Genomic DNA, 18,293 nt, shown 5'->3' with positions numbered 1-18,293 from the left:
TTTATTCAGCTGTCCCCATAGGGGAACCCTTTCCACAGAGGGTTCTACATGAAACCCCAAAGGGTACTACCTGGAACCAAAAAGGGTTCTCCTATGGGGACAGCCAAATAACCCTTTTGGAGCCCTTTTTTATAAGAGTGTATAGTCCCAAATGGGTGATGTCGCTTGAATCATTCCCCCAAATCTTCCCAGCCAGAGGAAATGTCTGTTTCCAGTTTATAAGATCTCTATGTTGGAATGGCTCTGAAGCTTTTCAGATGTAACAGGGGCCGACCAGGGGTCAGCACATCTCTGGGAGAGATCCTTCTTGCCTCCCTGACAGTAAAGAATGTACAGATATCAGCTCCATTCTCTTTACGTACGTGTAGCATGAACATATTCCATGCTACACATAATCTACATCAGAGACTCACAGATGGAAATGTGAATGTCTTTGAAATGTTCTGAACAGGCTTTCAGGAGCTCCCTGCTTCCCGTCTTAAGACTCCTGCAACTCTTCCACTTTTCTCTCCCCCTCCTTCCCTCCATTCCCCCTCTCCCCATCTCCCCCGTCCTTACTCCTTCCTATCTGACCCTCTCTCTGTACTCCATGAATATTCACCAGCGGCAGGTCCAGTCTCAACAGTGCTTATTAAAACCATCTCTAATAACATGCACCTTCAATAGAAAGCCAAAACACAGATAAGAGTTGGCTGGTGGTTGGGGCTCTCTCTCCCACAGCAAACAAGGCCCCCATTGATGGGACACTTGAGACGACGACATGTTAGCAGAGCAGGACCAAGCTTTCTTTCCCAGAGCAGGACCGAGCTTTCCTTCCCAGAGCAGGACCAAGCTTTCTTTCCCAGAGCAGGACCGAGCCACACAGCCTTTTACTGAGATTTTAAATCTACTTTTAAGCTAATTAGGATACAAACCGCTTCCTTCACAGAATATTTGTTTTAGCCTGTGTTCAGAGGGATTCTGCCCACCCTGTTCCCCTCCACTCCTCCTCCCTGGCTTCCCCTCTCTTTGCCCCTCTCAGCAGAGGAGATTAGGATGGGAAAGTCAGCTTTGCCTCATCAGCTTGGCCAACACTGCATTGATGAGGCACAATGAGCCTTTTCTTTGTCTGGTTGATTACTTGATATATCTTCCCCTAGACAGAGGGCACATACTGTATGAAATGAGGACTTGATGATGAGATGGTGAATGGTGCTACTAGTGGGTGCTACTAGTGGAGAGAGAAAGTGAGAGAGAGAACAGAAAAGGGGGGGGCTGTGCCGACTGTATGTTCCACGGCCCAGAAAAGAAGATAGAGGACAGAGTTCATGTTTTCTCTCCTCCCTTCTCTGCTCCCTCCCTCCCTCTCTTCACCCCTCACCTCTCCCTCTGTAGGCAGATTGGTAGGAGTGGGCAGAAGGCTGGGCTTTTGTGCCTTTGCCCATGAGATCATAACCCAGGATGTGCTCCGAATAATGAAAAGAGGGAGGCATTACATCATGAACAAACACACACACCCTGGTACCTCATTGAATGGTAGTGTGTGTGTGTGTGTGTGTGTGTGTGTGTGTGTGTGTGTGTGTGTGTGTGTGTGTGTGTGTGTGTGTGTGTGTGTGTGTGTGTGTGTGTGTGTGTGTGTGTGTGTGTGTGTGTGTGTGTGTGTGTGTGTGTGTGAGGTAAGTACGTTTGCCTTGTTAAACTCTGAATATGAATGTCCTCCTCCCACCCTGTCCCCTCCTCAGTGCTCCAGGGTTGGGCATGCTGCCAGTGAGACCCTGGTGGTATTGTACTACTAAAGCAAACCATTTGCCCAGTCACCCTAAGTCTTGGTTTCTATGGAGACCCTTCCTCCTCGCCAAGCATGCACTCGGCACCCCTCCAGCGGAACGGGGTGGGATAACACCAAGCCGACCAATCACACACACTCACCTACTTTACATATGCAAACATGGACCATGAACTTCTGCATAGTGCACAGTTTGGTCCCCAAATGATTCCACTAGTGTTGGTTGAATGGCTGTTCTGAGAAGAAAAAGAGGTAGTAAAAAGCTATTCATTTCACCCAAACCACTTTTGTTGTTTGAATTGCGCACTAATTGCATCATCTGACGTGTAAACGAAAAAAGAAGCACATAAGATACTTCTTTTGGTCTTTTCTCGTCCCCTGTAGCATGTTCTTTGTTGACATAACTCATGGTATGTTTGTCTGATGTAACGTCACCTCAGCTTTTCCACCAGAGGGCAGTGCTCTGTCTGTGTCTTCTCCTCTCCTTATTGTAGAGCAGCCCTGCTGCTGCCTGTCAGACAGATAGACCTGACCTTGGGGGGGATGAAACTCAGCCACTGTGGAGGCTACTGCAGTCAGCACCACCAAAATACAAACACATCGGCACTTCAAGAACACTGTGACCTCTACAGAGCACAAAGGCCAGGGCAGGAACCACAGCCGGAGATAGAGGCCAGGAGAGATATGGGACCGTACAGGTGGCTGGGAGGGGATGCTGGAGAAGAAAATGGATGCTTATCTCAACTAATTTGCATGGCCTTTTTGGCAACCATTAAAAGTATACAGCGAGACAGGACAGGGTTTGGGCCTATTTGGTTTTACAATCGCTCTGCCTCAGCCTCTCCTCTGAGCGTGGTAATCCTGTCTACTACTGCCATCCATTGTCCAAGATGTGAAGTCCCACACACAACCAATTACATTTTAAAAGGCCCTAGGAGAAGAAGGAAAAATCTGATTTGTTCACACACAGGAAAAACACAAACATTAGGTTCATTGCCAAAATAAAAACTGCCTTCCCTGTTCACTGAAGCCTGACAACTTTACTATCCTAATTGGCCTCATTAAGTGGAACCTCAAAGTGTGTAAATAATTTGTCTGTAATAAGCTTGCCCTATCTTTAGCTCTCTTTGCTCGCTCTCTCTGACTTGTTTTCGTTGTGAAGAGAAAGGAGGCCCAGAGTAAAAATAGCAGCCCATCGTTCCTGGAGCAGATGTAGGATCTTAATTTGATCACCCTGTTGACTTTCCAGCCATTTAAAACCTGTAGTGTATTTTAGTTTAAAAAAGGCGTCTGAAGTTTGTAATTTCCACTTTGAAATTTCAGACTTGATTTTACCTTACAAAAAATGTATCAACCCCTACAAAATGTCCATTGATTATAATCCACATAATAATTCAAATTTCCTGTTGTTGCAGGATTATTTTCTTGCTGTAGCAAACCGGCTCAAATTAAGATCCTATATCTGTATTGTATTATCCTTTGACAAAAATAACCTTTGATGTGGTAATGAGAGAGACCAGTGTAGAATCACAGCGCCACAGATCTCAAAATGCTTTCCATCTGAACATGGTTTATTACGAGGCTTGTTTCTGTAGTGTTAACAAATCACAGATGGGGTACTCTTGTTGTTGTTCTGGCAGGTTCTGTCGGTTTGTGGTTTGGGGGGAATAGAGTGAATTAAGATCAGAGTAGAGTTGCTCAGGACCACGTCTCTTCTGTTGTTAACTAGCTCTGTGGCACTAGTAGGACAAATCAAGTCTCATCACTTTGTAAACATGCATGTCTGGAGCACTGCGACTTTGTTTCTACCATGGGCAAACTAACATTTATGTAGTGCAGGGATGGGCAACTGGCGGCCTGCGGCTCCCCTTTTGTAGGCCCTGCGGATCAAAAATGATTTACAAATAATAATTTACAAAGATAATTGATGAACTTGGTCGTGGTCTCAACTTATTGGAATAGTAGAATGCATAAGGAGCAATTTCAAAACAAATTTGTGCATCAGCAGTTTTTCACTTTTTTTGTCAGTCACTGACAGTCACCAATGTCAGTTAACATTTTTTAGATTGGAAAATTAGTTTAGCCAGATATCTAAACTTGAAGTAATCATGGTCGAATTACCAACCTGGGGGCCCCCATTGATCTTGTTAGTCACTCTTTGTCACGTCCTGACCAGTATAAGGGGTTATTTGTTATTGTAGTTTGGTCAGGACGTGGCAGGGGTGTGTTTGTTTTGTGTTGTCGGGGTTTTTGGCTAGTGTTATATGTTTTGTATTTCTATGTTCAATTTTCTAGTTTTTCTATTTCTATGTCTAGTTTATTGTTTTGGCCTTCAATTGGAGGCAGCTGTTCCTCGTTGCCTCTAATTGAAGGTCCTATTTAGTAGGGGCGTTTTTCATGGGGTTTTTGTGGGTAGTTGTTTCTTGTTTAGCTGTGTGCCTGACAGGACTGTTTTTCGTCGTTCTTTTTTGTTCGTGTGTTTTTTTGTTTCGTTTCTTCAAATAAAGGAGAAAATGTGTGTGGAGTGGAGAGCGCCGGTGTATGCGGAAGTGCGCACGATCTCGCCCATGCGCACGCACAGTCCGGTGCGAGCGATCCCAGCCCCTCGCAAGTGCTGTGCAGAGTGGGCATCCAGCTTGAAAGGAGGATGCCTGCGCAGCACATCTGGCCACCAGTGCGCCTCCTAGTTCCAGGCTACCCTACGCCTGCTCTACGCACGGCTGCCATCAGGCCTCTGCACAGCCCAGTTCACCCTGTGCCAGCACTCCGCTCGTGCAGGGCTACTATTACCATCCAGCCAGGACGGGTTGTGCAGGAGGTGCACTCCAGACCTCCAGTGCCTACTCATGGCCCGGTGTATCCAGTTCCTGCTCCTCGCACTAGCCCTGAGGTGCGTGTCTCTAGTCTGGCGCCTCCAAAGCCAGCACCACGCACCAGGCCTCCAGTGCGTCAGCCCAGTCCAGCTCGTCCTGCTCCTGCTCCTCGCACTATCCCTGTGGTGCGTGTCCCTAGTCTGGCGCCTCCTAAGCCAGACCCATGCATCAGGCCTTCAGTGCGCAGTCCCCGTCCAGAGCTTCCGACGACAGTGCCCCGTCCAGAGTGTCCGGCGACAGTGCCCCGTCCAGAGTGTCCGGCGACAGTGCCCCGTCCAGAGTGTCCGGCGACAGTGCCCCGTCCAGAGTGTCCGGCGACAGTGCCCCGTCCAGAGTGTCCGGCGACAGTGCCCCGTCCAGAGTGTCCGGCGACAGTGCCCCGTCCAGAGCTTCCGGTGACAGTGCCCCGTCCTGAGCTTCCGGTGACAGTGCCCCATCCTGAGCTTCCAGCGATAGTGCCCCGTCTAGAGACGGCCCACAGTTCGGAGCCTGCAGAGACGGCCCACAGTTCGGAGCCTGCAGAGACGGCCCACAGTTCGGAGCCTGCGCAGCCAGAGTCGGCCTCCAGTCCAGAACCGGCGCAGCCAGAGCCGGCCTCCAGTCCGGAACCGGCGCAGCCAGAGCCGGCCTCCAGTCCGGAACCGGCGCAGCCAGAGTCGGCCTCCAGTCCGGAACCGGCGCAGCCAGAGTCGCCCTCCAGTCCGGAGCTCCCAGAGTCGCCCTCCAGTCCGAGGTCTCCAGCGACGCGCATCAGCCCGAGGTCTTCAGCGATGCGCCATAGCCCAGAGACTTCGGGAGGGGTAAAATATAACAAGGATTTAGCGGGGGTGGACAGGTTAGGTTGGGGAGTAAGGCCGGAGCCTGAGCCACCTCCGTAGTAGGAGGCTGGGGAGGGGGGGGGTGTAGCACAAGAACCACCCTCCCTTCATTTAGGATAATTTTTTGTTTTGGGGTTTATTTTTTTTTGTGTTTACTTTTGTGTGAGGGGCATACGGGGCCTGCACCTTTGGGGGGGGGGGTACTGTCACGTCCTGACCAGTATAAGGGGTTATTTGTTATTGTAGTTTGGTCAGGATGTGGCAGGGGTGTGTTTGTTTTGTGTTGCCGGGGTTTTTGGGTAGTGTTCTATGTTTTGTATTTCTATGTTCTATTTTCTATTTCTATGTCTAGTTTATTGTTTTGGCCTTCAATTGGAGGCAGCTGTTCCTCGTTGCCTCTAATTGAAGGTCCTATTTAGTAGGGGTGTTTTTCATGGGTTTTTTGTGGGTAGTTGTTTCTTGCTTAGCTGTGTGCCTGACAGGACTGTTTTTCGTTGTTCTTTTTTGTTCGTGTGTTTTTTGTTTCGTTTCTTCAAATAAAGGAGAAAATGAGCATACACATTCCCGCTGCGTTTTGGTCCAATTCATATGACGCCCGTGACACTCTTACTCAGATATCATATTAAAAACTGCAAACATTTCTCTTCACCCTATGGCAAAATGTGTAGAATTGCAGGAAATTAGCTGTAAAACTGCTCATTTTGCTTCTACGCCCCATTGTGAAATGAATAGAATTGCATGAAACCTTTTATAAAATTGCAAAATCATCTCTCCGCCCCATGGCAGACTGTGTAGAACTGCAGCAGACTTGCTTTAAAACTGCAACATTGCACCCTCTGCTCCTGCCATGTTACAAGTCACACACAGAAGTTGTCCGCTCTGTCTCTTTTTCTTTGTCAATACTGTTTGAGATCAGACTTTTAGCAAACAACTTTAAAAGGCATTTCTAAAGTCTTCATAAGCATCATATAGCTTATAAATGGTTTATAAAGGCTTCATTCATTTATGTTTTGGTTAAAGTAGGAACATATTTCTCTTGGGTAAGTAATCACTTTCAGAATGCAGCCTACTACACTTTGCATAGTAATAGAGTTTTAATTGCAGGGGTCATACTATATACTGTACTACCTCTTACGGACAGCTGTTCCTGTATTGAAGTAACCAATGCACTCACTATTTTATGACGGCTGGTGAAAGGAGAGAAAGCGTTGTCAGACCACAAGCACTCAAGCCCCAACCACATCTGGTATTACACTCAAAAGGAACGTTTCTAATCCAATAACAAATTATCCAAATAACAACACAATCACAGGATTTGTGTCCGCACATGGTATTGAAATTCATCCCACCTGGCCCAAATCACCAATCTCTCTGAATGTGGCCATAATCCAATCACACGGGACTAATTTCAACACCAAGCATAGACAGAGTGCATTGTACATTGGCGAGGCATTGAACAGGAGATGGGAGTTCGTCTTACCTATTCACCACAATAACAGGATGGACTCAGATAGACCCGTCAGATCCCTGGAAACAAGGGGCTGCAATGCAAAGTGTCTGTGCAGGCACTAATCCCTCAGCCACATTTCTCCAACCCATCTTCTCCTGTAGACTATACTATTCCCCTGGCTGCAGAGCGGAAACGGCACATGGGGCTGCTGGGTATGCCACAGCATGTTATTGTCTCCTCTCTCTCTCAGACGGCTGGGGTCCAGCTGGCTCCTGCTATGTGTTTTCATGTGAAAACCAACGGCGGGTCCCTTAACACATGGTGCAGGGCACGGCAGGGCAGGCCAGGCGGCGACTAGATGGGTGATTGGTATGCAGTCAGAGCCCCTTCACTAGTGAAGGAGCACATGTTCAATCCCTGGTCCTCATCTTTACCCTTTCTCTACCACCCTCTCTCTTCTCTCCCTCTCTCTCTCAGCCCTCTGGATAGGGGAGAGGGTGAGGCTGCATGCCCTGAGAATTGAGATAAAAATGACCTTTCCTTTCAACTGATTTAAGGGTACTGGCTAAACCATGGAGCAACTAGGGAGCATGTATTATGTTGGCTATCATAATGATGTGTGATATGAATAGTTATCTGGGATAAATCTTGTTTTGCTGTAGGCTTTATGAGTGCCACCTGTGCATCTTGAAAACATGGCAGGTGCACCCAACCTTGGACACCACCAGTGGCGACCTGTCATTCAGGGCAGGTGGGGCAGCCTAGCTCAGTGCATTCTGTGGTGGTGGGGCAGCCAGCGGAAAATATGGAGCTTAGGGGTTGGTAATGTTCTCTAGTAGCGCTGTGATTGGCTCAGTGTTCTGTCACTCATGGGGACACTACGTCACTGCCAAATCTAAGGGTAGAGCCTGAAAATTCAAGCTCCTTGGGTGCTGCCATAGAGTTACATTAGAAGTGCCCATCCAAGAAGGCTCAATGTCATTGGCCATAGATAAATATGATGTCAAATCACGTTACATCTACAGTAGCTTTGATTGGACTGATCATGTCAACATCATACTTTAAAAATCTTAGCTAGCAGTCATCATCATTATCAAGTTGACAATCTAATGAAAATCCTTTTTAATCTTTGTCATATGAAGAGAAATTATAATAAAATGTATAAGTGCTCATTGGCCATTGGACATAAACATTACACAACAAATTGGAAATCGCAAATTCAACAATGAGTGGTTTGGAAGGAATCAGTTGCTAACTGCAAGCATTGCAGAGCAATCACTAGCCTGCTATTCAGTGGAGTGGGTGTGTGGTCCCAATTCTGGGTTTAAGTGTCTCTTTTCCACATGTAAAATAATAAACATTCAACGTTTGCCATGCTGTCAATCCAGCATGATTTCTGTCGTGCTCAAAACAACTGTTAACTCGGAACTGGGAAATCTGACTTCAGTGAGTTCAAGACAACTGGGAACTTGGGAACAAACGAGCTCCGACTGGGAAAATAGGTTTTGAACAGTCATCCAACTCGGAATTGTAAGTCGGGAACTCTGTCCTCTTTCTAGACCTACAACCTGAAGATCACTGACGTCATCATGATTCAACCTTGTTTTTTTCAGAGTGCTCAGTTGTCTTGAAAGCACCATAAATCCATAGAATGCCAGATTTCGATAACAAAGTTTAATGAGAAAATGTGCTCACGAAGGACCGCTGCGCCACCTTCCTGTTCAAGTGAGCACAGCACAACATGGTGAGTCCAAAAATGTATTGTATGCTGCTGCATAAGTGATGTAATATGCCAGAGATATATGTATTCCTTAGCTAAGAAAGTAATACTAAGTGTATGTTGTATAGTAAGCTGTTAGTAGCCCATGTGCCTCACCCTAATAATTTGATCTATTTTCCCCTCTTAATTTCGCCTACTGTTCTGACTTGGTGGTGCACATGTAGCCTATAACTGCTTTAGAGAAATATAATCATAGAATATTGTAAGAGCATTCATTGTCAGCTTATATGCCCCCTTTTTTGGCCTACGGTTCTGACTTGGTGTAGAGGGAGAATACTCTAAGAACGCCCATGTTCTGAATTCTGTTGCTGTACATTTCAAAAGTGCTGAACAAATAAATATATGGACTATGTCAGCTCGCTCATTAATGTCTTAATCGAAATTACAGATTACCTCTTATCTCCTTGTTGTCCCCTTATGCCATAGTTTGTACATCTCATTGTCAGTAGAAACCACATTTGATTAAGCAAGTCAGCCATATCAGCTAAGTTTTTTTTAAAGGCAGTAAATGAAGCTGAATGAACTGTTTTACTGCCAGACAAGGCTCTGCTGATAGCCAGGTGTAGCAGTGGTAAGGTGTTGGGACTGCTGTTGGGACAGCTTTATGTAGGCCCTGACAGTTTGTGGGCACCGTTTTTCACCGCTATAGTGCAATTAATGTATTGTTAGGTGTTGTGTTGTGTAGCGGCTTTGCTGGCTTGCATCCCTATTATAATTATTTTGTTTGCCCCATCAATATTTACATGCTAAAATCGCTGCTGGACACTACTTCTGTTTTAAACGTCAGTTGACTCAGCTGCCCAAGCTGTGTCTTCATATGAAACTGCAGAATTGCATGTTTATTATTTATTTAACCTTTATTTAACTAGGCAGAACAAATTCTTATTTACAATGATGGCCTAACCCTGCCAAACGCGGACGACGCTGGGCCAACTGTGCGCCGCCCTATGGGACTCCCAATCACGGCCGGAAGTGATACAGCCTGGATTCGAACCAGGGACTGTAGTGACGCCTCTTGCACTTAAATGCAGTTCTTTAGACGACACTCGGGAGCCCAATACAGCGAGATTGATTCTAGTTTTTTTGCCGGCTATATAGGCACGGCTGCGGCACACAGCAGTCTATTCACAAGCGTAGAGCTCAACAACAAAGATAGGGGGTGTGTGAAATTATTGGCAGCGTTTCAGGTGACTCCAGGAGACACCTAAAGCTGGACTTGCCAGTGTGTTTGAGGGAGTGTGTGTGTATACGTGCATACGTCCGTGCGTGTGTGTGTGTACGAGTGTGTGTGTGTGTGTGTGTGTGGAGCAGCCAACACACACTTACATTCGCTCACAACATGGCGATGAAGCGCCGAGAGACACGACGGCTCTCTCCCCACTAAATGCAACCCTGTTCTGAGTGAAAGCAGGGTACTATGCCAAAGGGAAATACATTAACTAATAGCCAACTAATAGTCTATTTCAGAGAGGATCTAATTGCGGATTCCATTATATGCATGTTGCTAGTGCTATAGCTGGCTGTAGAGACCCACACGCTGCTTTACCCCTCTGCTGGAAATCAATGCTTTACATGGCGGTGGAGACTATCTGGTTTTTCTATCTACTTTCGTTGGGCTTCTGTGGACCATCCGTTCAAGGTAAGTCGCTTAGCTTAAAGCGATGTTATTGACTTGCGCATGCCTTTCAAGTTAGTAATGTATTCTATTATAGTTATCTTTCAGAACATGCAGGTGCGATAAGAAGAGATTGGTTAGTGAACACATTTTGCACCTTACTCGTTGAAGTGTTTGTATCTAACTGTTCAGTCTAGGTATCAGTACTATGGTAGGTCTATCTAGCAAAGGCTGTAACGTTCTTACTTTTTTTCAATAGCCTATTCGTCTTCCAGCACACGCTGTCGGTTTTATCTTTATACCCAATGCTGGACTGCCGGTTACAAAGTTAGTTGCACATCTGCAACTATGTAACCATTATCTGCTATAACGTATTTAATGCTACAGTGGAGGCATGCGTTCATTGAAGATATGTGCTGTGGAGTTGAGTTTGAGGAATGTGAGTTGCGTTTCAAGAGGTTTAAATAATGAGCGTTAAACATGTGGCCTGTGGGTTTTCTGCACAAATATCATTTTTCACAATTCAAAAGCGTCGCCGGTGGGACAAAATCGTTTTTCAGATGTCACGATTTATAAATCGAATGCAATACCCCATATTGCTACGACAGGAGTTTGCCTCTAGTGAGGTGTATGTCTAAATAACACTGTTATTACAATTATTTATGAGCTGCTCTCATACCTTAGACACGAAAACGTTTCTCATCAATTGTCACATAATTGTATTTATGTTTGTGCTCTTGCCTCGAAACAAATGAAGTCTTATTATATTTTGTGATGTTTGAATCGTCATATCGAACATGTGCCTTGTGTTTTGGGGGCTTGGGAGTGGATGCACTTGGTCGCTGCCTTTCAGGCATTGCGGTGGCCTTCAGATGAAGAAGGGAAGCGGTGATTTGAGAGCCAGGGAGCCACCGATAGGCGGCGAGGGAGCGAGGCAGGCAGGCGCTGAGCGAGAGAGACCAGCCACAGAATTTTCGACAAAGAAAAGTGCAGGAACACGGGAGTAGAAACATGAAATACAGTGAGGGAAAAAAGTATTTGATCCCCTGCTGATTTTGTACGTTTGCCCACTGACAAAGAAAGGATCAGTCTATAATTTTAATGGTAGGTTTATTCGAACAGTGAGAGACAGAATAACAACAAAAAAATCCAGAAAAACGCATGTCAAAAATTTTATAAATTGATTTGCATTTTAATGGGGGAAATAAGTATTTGACCCCCTCTCAATCAGAAAGATTTCTGGCTCCCAGGTGTCTTTTATACAGGTAACGAGCTGAGATTAGGAGCACACTCTTAAAGGGAGTGCTCCTAATCTCAGTTTGTTAACTGTATAAAAGACACCTGTCCACAGAAGCAATCAATCAATCAGATTCCAAACTCTCCACCATTGCCAAGACCAAAGAGCTCTCCAAGGATGTCAGGGACAAGATTGTAGACCTACACAAGGCTGGAATGGGCTACAAGACCATCGCCAAGCAGCTTGGTGAGAAGGTGACAACAGTTGGTGCGATTATTTGCAAATGGAAGAAACACAAAAGAACTGTCAATCTCCCTCGGCCTGGGGCTCCATGCAAGATCTCACCTCGTGGACTTTACAATGATCATGAGAATGGTGAGGAATCAGCCCAGAACTACACGGGAGGATCTTGTCAATGATATCAAGGCAGCTGGGACCATAGTCACCAAGAAAACAATTGGTAACACACTACGCCATGAAGGACTGAAATCCTGCAGCGCCCGCAAGGTCCCCCTGCTCAAGAATACATATACATGCCCGTCTGAAGTTTGCCAATGAACATCTGAATGATTCAGAGGACAACTGGGTGAAAGTGTTGTGGTCAGATGAGACCAAAATGGAGCTCATTGGCATCAACTCAACTCGCCGTGTTTGGAGGAGGAGGAATGCTGCCTATGACCCCAAGAACACCATCCCCACCGTCAAACATGGAGGTGGAAACATTATGCTTTGGGGGTGTTTTTCTGCTAAGGGGACAGGACAACTTCACCGCATCAAAGGGACGATGGACGAGGCCATGTACCGTCAAATCTTGGGTGAGAACCTCCTTCCCTCAGCCAGGGCATTGAACATGGGTCATGGATGGGTATTCCAGCATGACAATGACCCAACACACACGGCCAAGGCAACAAAGGAGTGGCTCAAGAAGAAGCACATTAAGGTCCTGGAGTGGCCCAGCCAGTCTCCAGACCTTAATCCCATATAAAATCTGTGGAGGGAGCTGAAGGTTTGAGTTGCCAAACGTCAGCCTCGAAACCTTAATGACTTGGAGAAGATCTGCAAAGAGGAGTGGGACAAAATCCCTCCTGAGATGTGTGCAAACCTGGTGGCCAACTACAAGAAACGTCTGACCTCTGTGATTGCCAACAAGGGTTTTGCCACCAAGTACTAAGTCATGTTTTGCAGAGGGGTCAAATACTTATTTCCCTCATTAAAATGCAAATCAATGTATAACATTTTTGACATGCGTTTTTCTGGATTTTTTTGTTGTTATTCTGTCTCTCACTGTTCAAATAAACCTACCATTAAAATTATAGACAGATCATTTCTTTGTCAGTGGGCAAATGTACAAAATCAGCAGGGGATCAAATACTTTTTCCCTCACTGTAGGCCGATGGGATTTTGTTCTGGTTTAGACTATCTGAAGTAGCTCACGTTAGAGGACAGGCAAACATATTGGATCATTGCTTTCAAAAACGTGGAGGAATAGTGGTATCAGGACTGACAATGCTTTCCTGTTAATCAAGATGCATGGAGGAACTTCCCTGTTCTACCTGTATATGTACAAGTGAGACTTCAAGTATGGCTCACAAACCTATAGGATGGGTAAAGAGGTTGTTGATCATGTAATTTCTACTAATGCATTTTCAAGGCTAGAGAACACAAACTTTGTTCCAGGATAATGCATTTTCTACCCGTTCTATCCATCATGTTGTCACAATGAGGTTTAAGCTGGAGATACAAACTACAGTACATTACCTTGAGGGGTTGTGTGTGTGTGCATGCTCGTGTGTTTGATTTGATTTTGATTTGATTTGGATCTCTTTTAGTCCCCATTTGGACTAATCTTCCAAGAGTCCTTAAATATTAAAATACAATTTATATACGAACACATTTTCACATATAACACACTATTACAAACATTCATAATATACTATCGTAATAAACCAATAAATAATCAATCTAAAAAATATGAATTCTTCATCTACTGTAATCCCACAACATTTCTGTGTATTATATTTAAATTGTTTTAAAATAATGTTTAAATTTATATATTGAAAGGTTTCTGGTTTGCTCAGTTAATTTATTCCATTTCTTTATTGCTCTAAATCGAAATGTTCTTTTGCCTATTTCTCTTTTCTGTCTGGATAACGCATAGATGGTGGACAATCTATTCCTAGTATTTACGGAATGTCTGTCTCTTACCAACTGATTACCGTTGTGAATTGTACTTGGCCGTTTTAAATGATGTATATTATGAAATAAAATAAGCATGTTTTTTTCAATTATCTTGTCGATTGATGACCAACCAAGAACATTGCGTATGAGTGCAACAGAAAAACCATATCTCCACCGTAAAACAATCCTTGCTGCTTTGTTCTGTTCAATCTGCAGCCTCCTTACTTCACTTGATGATGCATTTCCCCAGACCACAGAACAGTAGTTCACTTGACTCTCAATTAAAGCTTCTGTTATTTGCTTAAGAATTTTTCCTGGTAAATATTTAGCTATCCTTCTGATTATGCATGCTGTTTTAATATTTTTTTTACATAGATTAGTTATTTGAGATGACTATGATAAGCAGTTGTCTAGCTGCACTCCTAATAGTTTGGTTTCTGCCACTTCTTCAATTTGTACTCCTCCCATACTTAATTGTATCCCATGCTGTTTTGGCCTTTTCCTAGTGGAACAGACCAACATAACTTTGGTTTTCTTGGTGTTTAAAACAAGTTTATTCTGGCAAACCCACTCCCTAATATTCTCCAAATCTCCTTGTAAAGCTTGCTGTACCTGTTGAACCGATTGTCCTGCTGCATAAATTGTAGTATCATCTGCAAATATAGTAGCTTGAGTTTCAGCTAGGGCATAGGAAAGGTTGTTGGTATATATTAAATAAAGAAGTGGCCCAAGGCAGCTGCCCTGCGGTATTCCACAGTTTAAAGCATGTGGGGAAGAAAATGAACCATTGATATAGGTGGACTGTTTCCTGTCAGTTAGATATGACTGTACCCAATTCAATGCTACCTCCTTAAAACCATAATGCATTAATTTTGTCAAAATTATCTCATGATCCACTAAATCAAATGCTGCACTGAAATCTAAAAATAGTACCCCCACAAACTTGCCATTATCCATAGCATTGAGCCACTGGTCAGTCATGTCAACCAATGCAGTGGTAGTGGAATGATTTTTGCGATAAGCATGCTGATTGGCTGTAATCAGATCATTATTTTCCATGTATTCCCATATTTGTCTACTCACAATACCCTCCAATATCTTACTGAGTGTAGGGAGTAAGTAGACTAATTGGTCGACTATTGGCAGGAGTAGCGGGTTCTTTGCAGTCTTTTGGAATAGGACAAAGTTTAGCATGCTTCCATACATTTGCAAACATCCCCTTTTCCAGTGACCAATTAAATATGTATCTCAGTGGAACTGCAATCTGGGGAGCAGCACAGCGAAGCAAAAAATTGTCCATAAGATCATAACCTGTAGATTTCCCATCAGGTAATGACTTCAAAAGGTTTAACACCTCCTCCACTGACACCGTTTGCAGACTAAAAGAGCAGATCTTGTTGCTCATAATATGATCATCAATCCATTGGACAATAGCTTGTTTGGAAGAATGTATGTTTACATTGTTGCTCAGTAAATACATTTTCCTTGTGAAAAAATCTGCAAAATGATTGGCAATAACTGGTTTTGTTATTATTCTCCCGTCAACCTCCACACTAGATGGGCATGATGAGATAGATGTACCAAGTAAGCCCTTAACTGTATTCCATACCTTTTTAGAATCATTTTTACAATCAATAAAAGCATTGTTGAAAAATAACTTTTTTTTCCTTCGATTCAATTTAACTGCATAATTACGCAATGTTCTATAATTCTGTTCATCAATTTCTGATTTTGATTTGGCTGCTAAGACTTTTAACATATTTCTTTGAGAAAAAGCCTCACCCAGTTCATCATCAATCCATGGAGATGGACGAGCACCAACTGTACTCTTTCTTATAGTGGCATGATGGTCCATAACCTCAGTGAGCAAATCAATAAAACATTCTGTAGCGTGATTTAAATCATCCTCTAGATAAATCAGCTCCCAGGGTACAGCAGCCAAATCATTTAGAAATAGCTCATAATTAAATGTTTTAAAATTTCTCTTGACCACAATCCTAGGGGGTTTCTTTGGAACCTTGGTGTTCATGGTTATGGTCACAATATTATGGTCTGTCCAGCCCACTGGCATTGATCTGGCTTTTAAGCATTGCGATGGTATATTACAGAAAATCAGATCAATGCATGTGTCTGAACGATGACCCAACTTAATTGATGATCTAGTAGTATCATTAACCATTTGTTTCAAACCACAGTTCTCCGCATATCTCATCAATTTTGTTCTATTCAAATTATTGTGATCCTTTCAATTTATATTCAAATCACCCAAGATAAATACTTCTCTGTTGCTATCTGTGGCCTTGTCAAACCCAGTGCATAAGTCATCCAGATAGGACACCTTAGAGCTAGGAGGTCTATACACACATCCCACCAATATGGCTGCCTGGTGAGGCAGATGTACCTGAGCCCATAGTGCCTCTACTTGACATACATTAAGGTCATCCCTCCTCTTAAAAGGTATCTGATTCTGAATATACAGTGCTACACCCCCACCATTCCTATTCCTGTCCCTTCTAAGTAGACTATATCCATGAATGTTAATTTGCCCATCATTTACAGATTCATCTAAATGCGTTTCGGTCAAGGCCAAAATATGAATATTATTTATGTTGACCAAGTTAAAAACCTCATGTATTTTGTTAGGAAGGCTACATACATTAACCTGAGCTATATGCAACCCTTTCCTTGTCAAGTGAAGATCAATAGAGCATGTATTCGTTATAGTTGAAGTTGTCATGATACACTACAACATACAAACCCAAATTTGAACATTAAATTAAAATAGCCAGGGAGTTACTCTAGAGTCCCGATACAATTGCCCGCTGATATAAAGTTTATCCATCACCATGGAGACTCGTTGATTCAGGCAACGTTTTTCCTTCATGATGGGATATAGTTTTTTCCTCCTTTCATTGATCTCGGTGGGGAAGTGATCATTCATTCTAAAATCAGTGTTTCTGAGTTCTCTGCCCATGTTCTTCGTCATTTCCTTTTGCTTAAATTTGTCAAAACATGCAATAATAGCCCGTGGCCTATTTCCAGAGGCCTTACCTATTCTATGGACTCTTCTATGGAAAGTGACATCACGCACAACATCAGTGGGCAGTTTTAGTTGAGTTGACATAAAATCTCGGACTGTGTCCTCACAGCCTCTGCTGTTGTCATTCTCCGGTATCCCTGAAAATATGAGATTGTCCCGCATTGATCGACACTGTACATCAAGCAAGGTTTCTTTAAGTTGTTTGTTCTCCCTTTGTACCACCTCCACCTTGCTATGAATAGAGTCTACAGTACCTTTCAGCTCCGTGTTCTCTTTCCTTAGATCATCAATTTGACGTTGGCTAAATTCTAGACTAGCACATAATGCATTGATGTCCTCTCGTAATATATCCAAGATATCAAGTTTGGCAAGCCTTTCATTGATGGATTTTAACAAGTCAACATCCATATCTGTAAACCTCTCCCCACTCGCCACACGCGCCCTCTTACTAGGGGATGGTTTGGTTCCATCGTTGATACCTATTGTCCAACCTGATTTTGTTTTGTTGATTGGGTTGGTTGTCCTTAACAATGCTTGAGTCCTCCGAAGCTAGCGACATGTTTCTAAGAGTTCATAAGTATCTCTCGTCAATGAATCGTTCAAGCTCTTCAATGGATTCTGAATCATCCAGCGTGTTTACAGACAGAGTTTAACAAACAAACAAATTGTTCAGCTGCGTGAGTTACTGGAGTGGATCGTTACCACCGCTACACCTGTTGACAGCCTGAGCTATTAGAGGTGTGTGTGTTTGGAACAGGCAACAGTGGCATGTGCTCATCACAAGGCCCACAGTAGTGTGTGTGAGCATCTCCCTCAGCCCTCATACACCCTAGGGTGTGTTCCCACAGTGGAGCACTGTAGAGCCTTCGCTGGACTAGTGGGAGCTTTCCTGTGTGTGTGTGTGTGTGTGTGTGTGTGTGTGTGTGTGTGTGTGTGTGTGTGTGTGTGTGTGTGTGTGTGTGTGTGTGTGTGTGTGTGTGTGTGTTTGTGAGTGTGGTATGTTTGGAGAGAGAAAGAGGAATGTTAAGGGTGGTGGGTTGGTTGGGAGGGTATTGTGGGAACTGGAGCTGGTGAATGGAGGTTGCTGGGTGGGAGTAGGGGCTGATAGTGGGGCGGGGATTAATTGACTGGAGAGAGTTTGGGTGCATGGGATGTCGCTGTATCAGATCCACAAACAAAGAGCTTGTTTTTTCCATTTGAAAGATCAAATGAAAATATGTCAACTCCGCTGAACTCATCAGGAACAAATGAATGCTGTGAGAGTGAGTGAGTGTCTGTGTGTTTAGACAAGCTCTCTGTCTCTCTCTCTCTCGCTCTCCCTCCCTCTAACCCAGTACTCCTGCTAGGAGTGTCACATGCACACCGACCAAATTACTGGGGTTTCACTGAACCCTCATCACTACTTCACTCAAAAGAGGCATCCTCTCTATGGTTCCCAGCGTTGTCTCCCATTCTCATTTTACTCTCTAATCCTGACTCGCCCTAGTCATCTTATCTCATCCATGGTCAATGATTTAATGCTCAGTGTTAATCAGCC

The 18,293-nt window shown here is 44.0% G+C and overlaps 1 protein-coding gene across 5 annotated transcripts in view; it reads left to right on the top strand.

Moving 5' to 3' along the window:
* The first annotated feature begins 9,841 nt into the window (after positions 1-9,841).
* The window catches only part of igdcc4 (immunoglobulin superfamily, DCC subclass, member 4), a 64,489-nt gene continuing 56,037 nt past the window's right edge, over positions 9,842-18,293 (top strand). For 2 of the 5 annotated variants that reach the window (XM_014175439.2, XM_014175435.2), the window contains exon 1: positions 9,844-10,325. In XM_014175439.2, the coding sequence (XP_014030914.2) occupies positions 10,181-10,325 (145 nt within the window). In that variant the 5' untranslated portion in view covers positions 9,844-10,180. Of the gene's footprint in view, positions 10,326-18,293 lie in introns of all 5 variants that reach the window. The other 3 variants (XM_045708216.1, XM_014175434.2, XM_045708217.1) reach the window with 3 other exon arrangements.

Source organism: Salmo salar, chromosome ssa26, assembly GCF_905237065.1.
Source record: "Salmo salar chromosome ssa26, Ssal_v3.1, whole genome shotgun sequence".
NCBI classification, from domain to species: domain Eukaryota; kingdom Metazoa; phylum Chordata; class Actinopteri; order Salmoniformes; family Salmonidae; genus Salmo; species Salmo salar.
The sequence above is the reverse complement of the archived record's forward strand: the minus strand, read 5'-3'. Positions and strand labels throughout refer to the sequence as shown.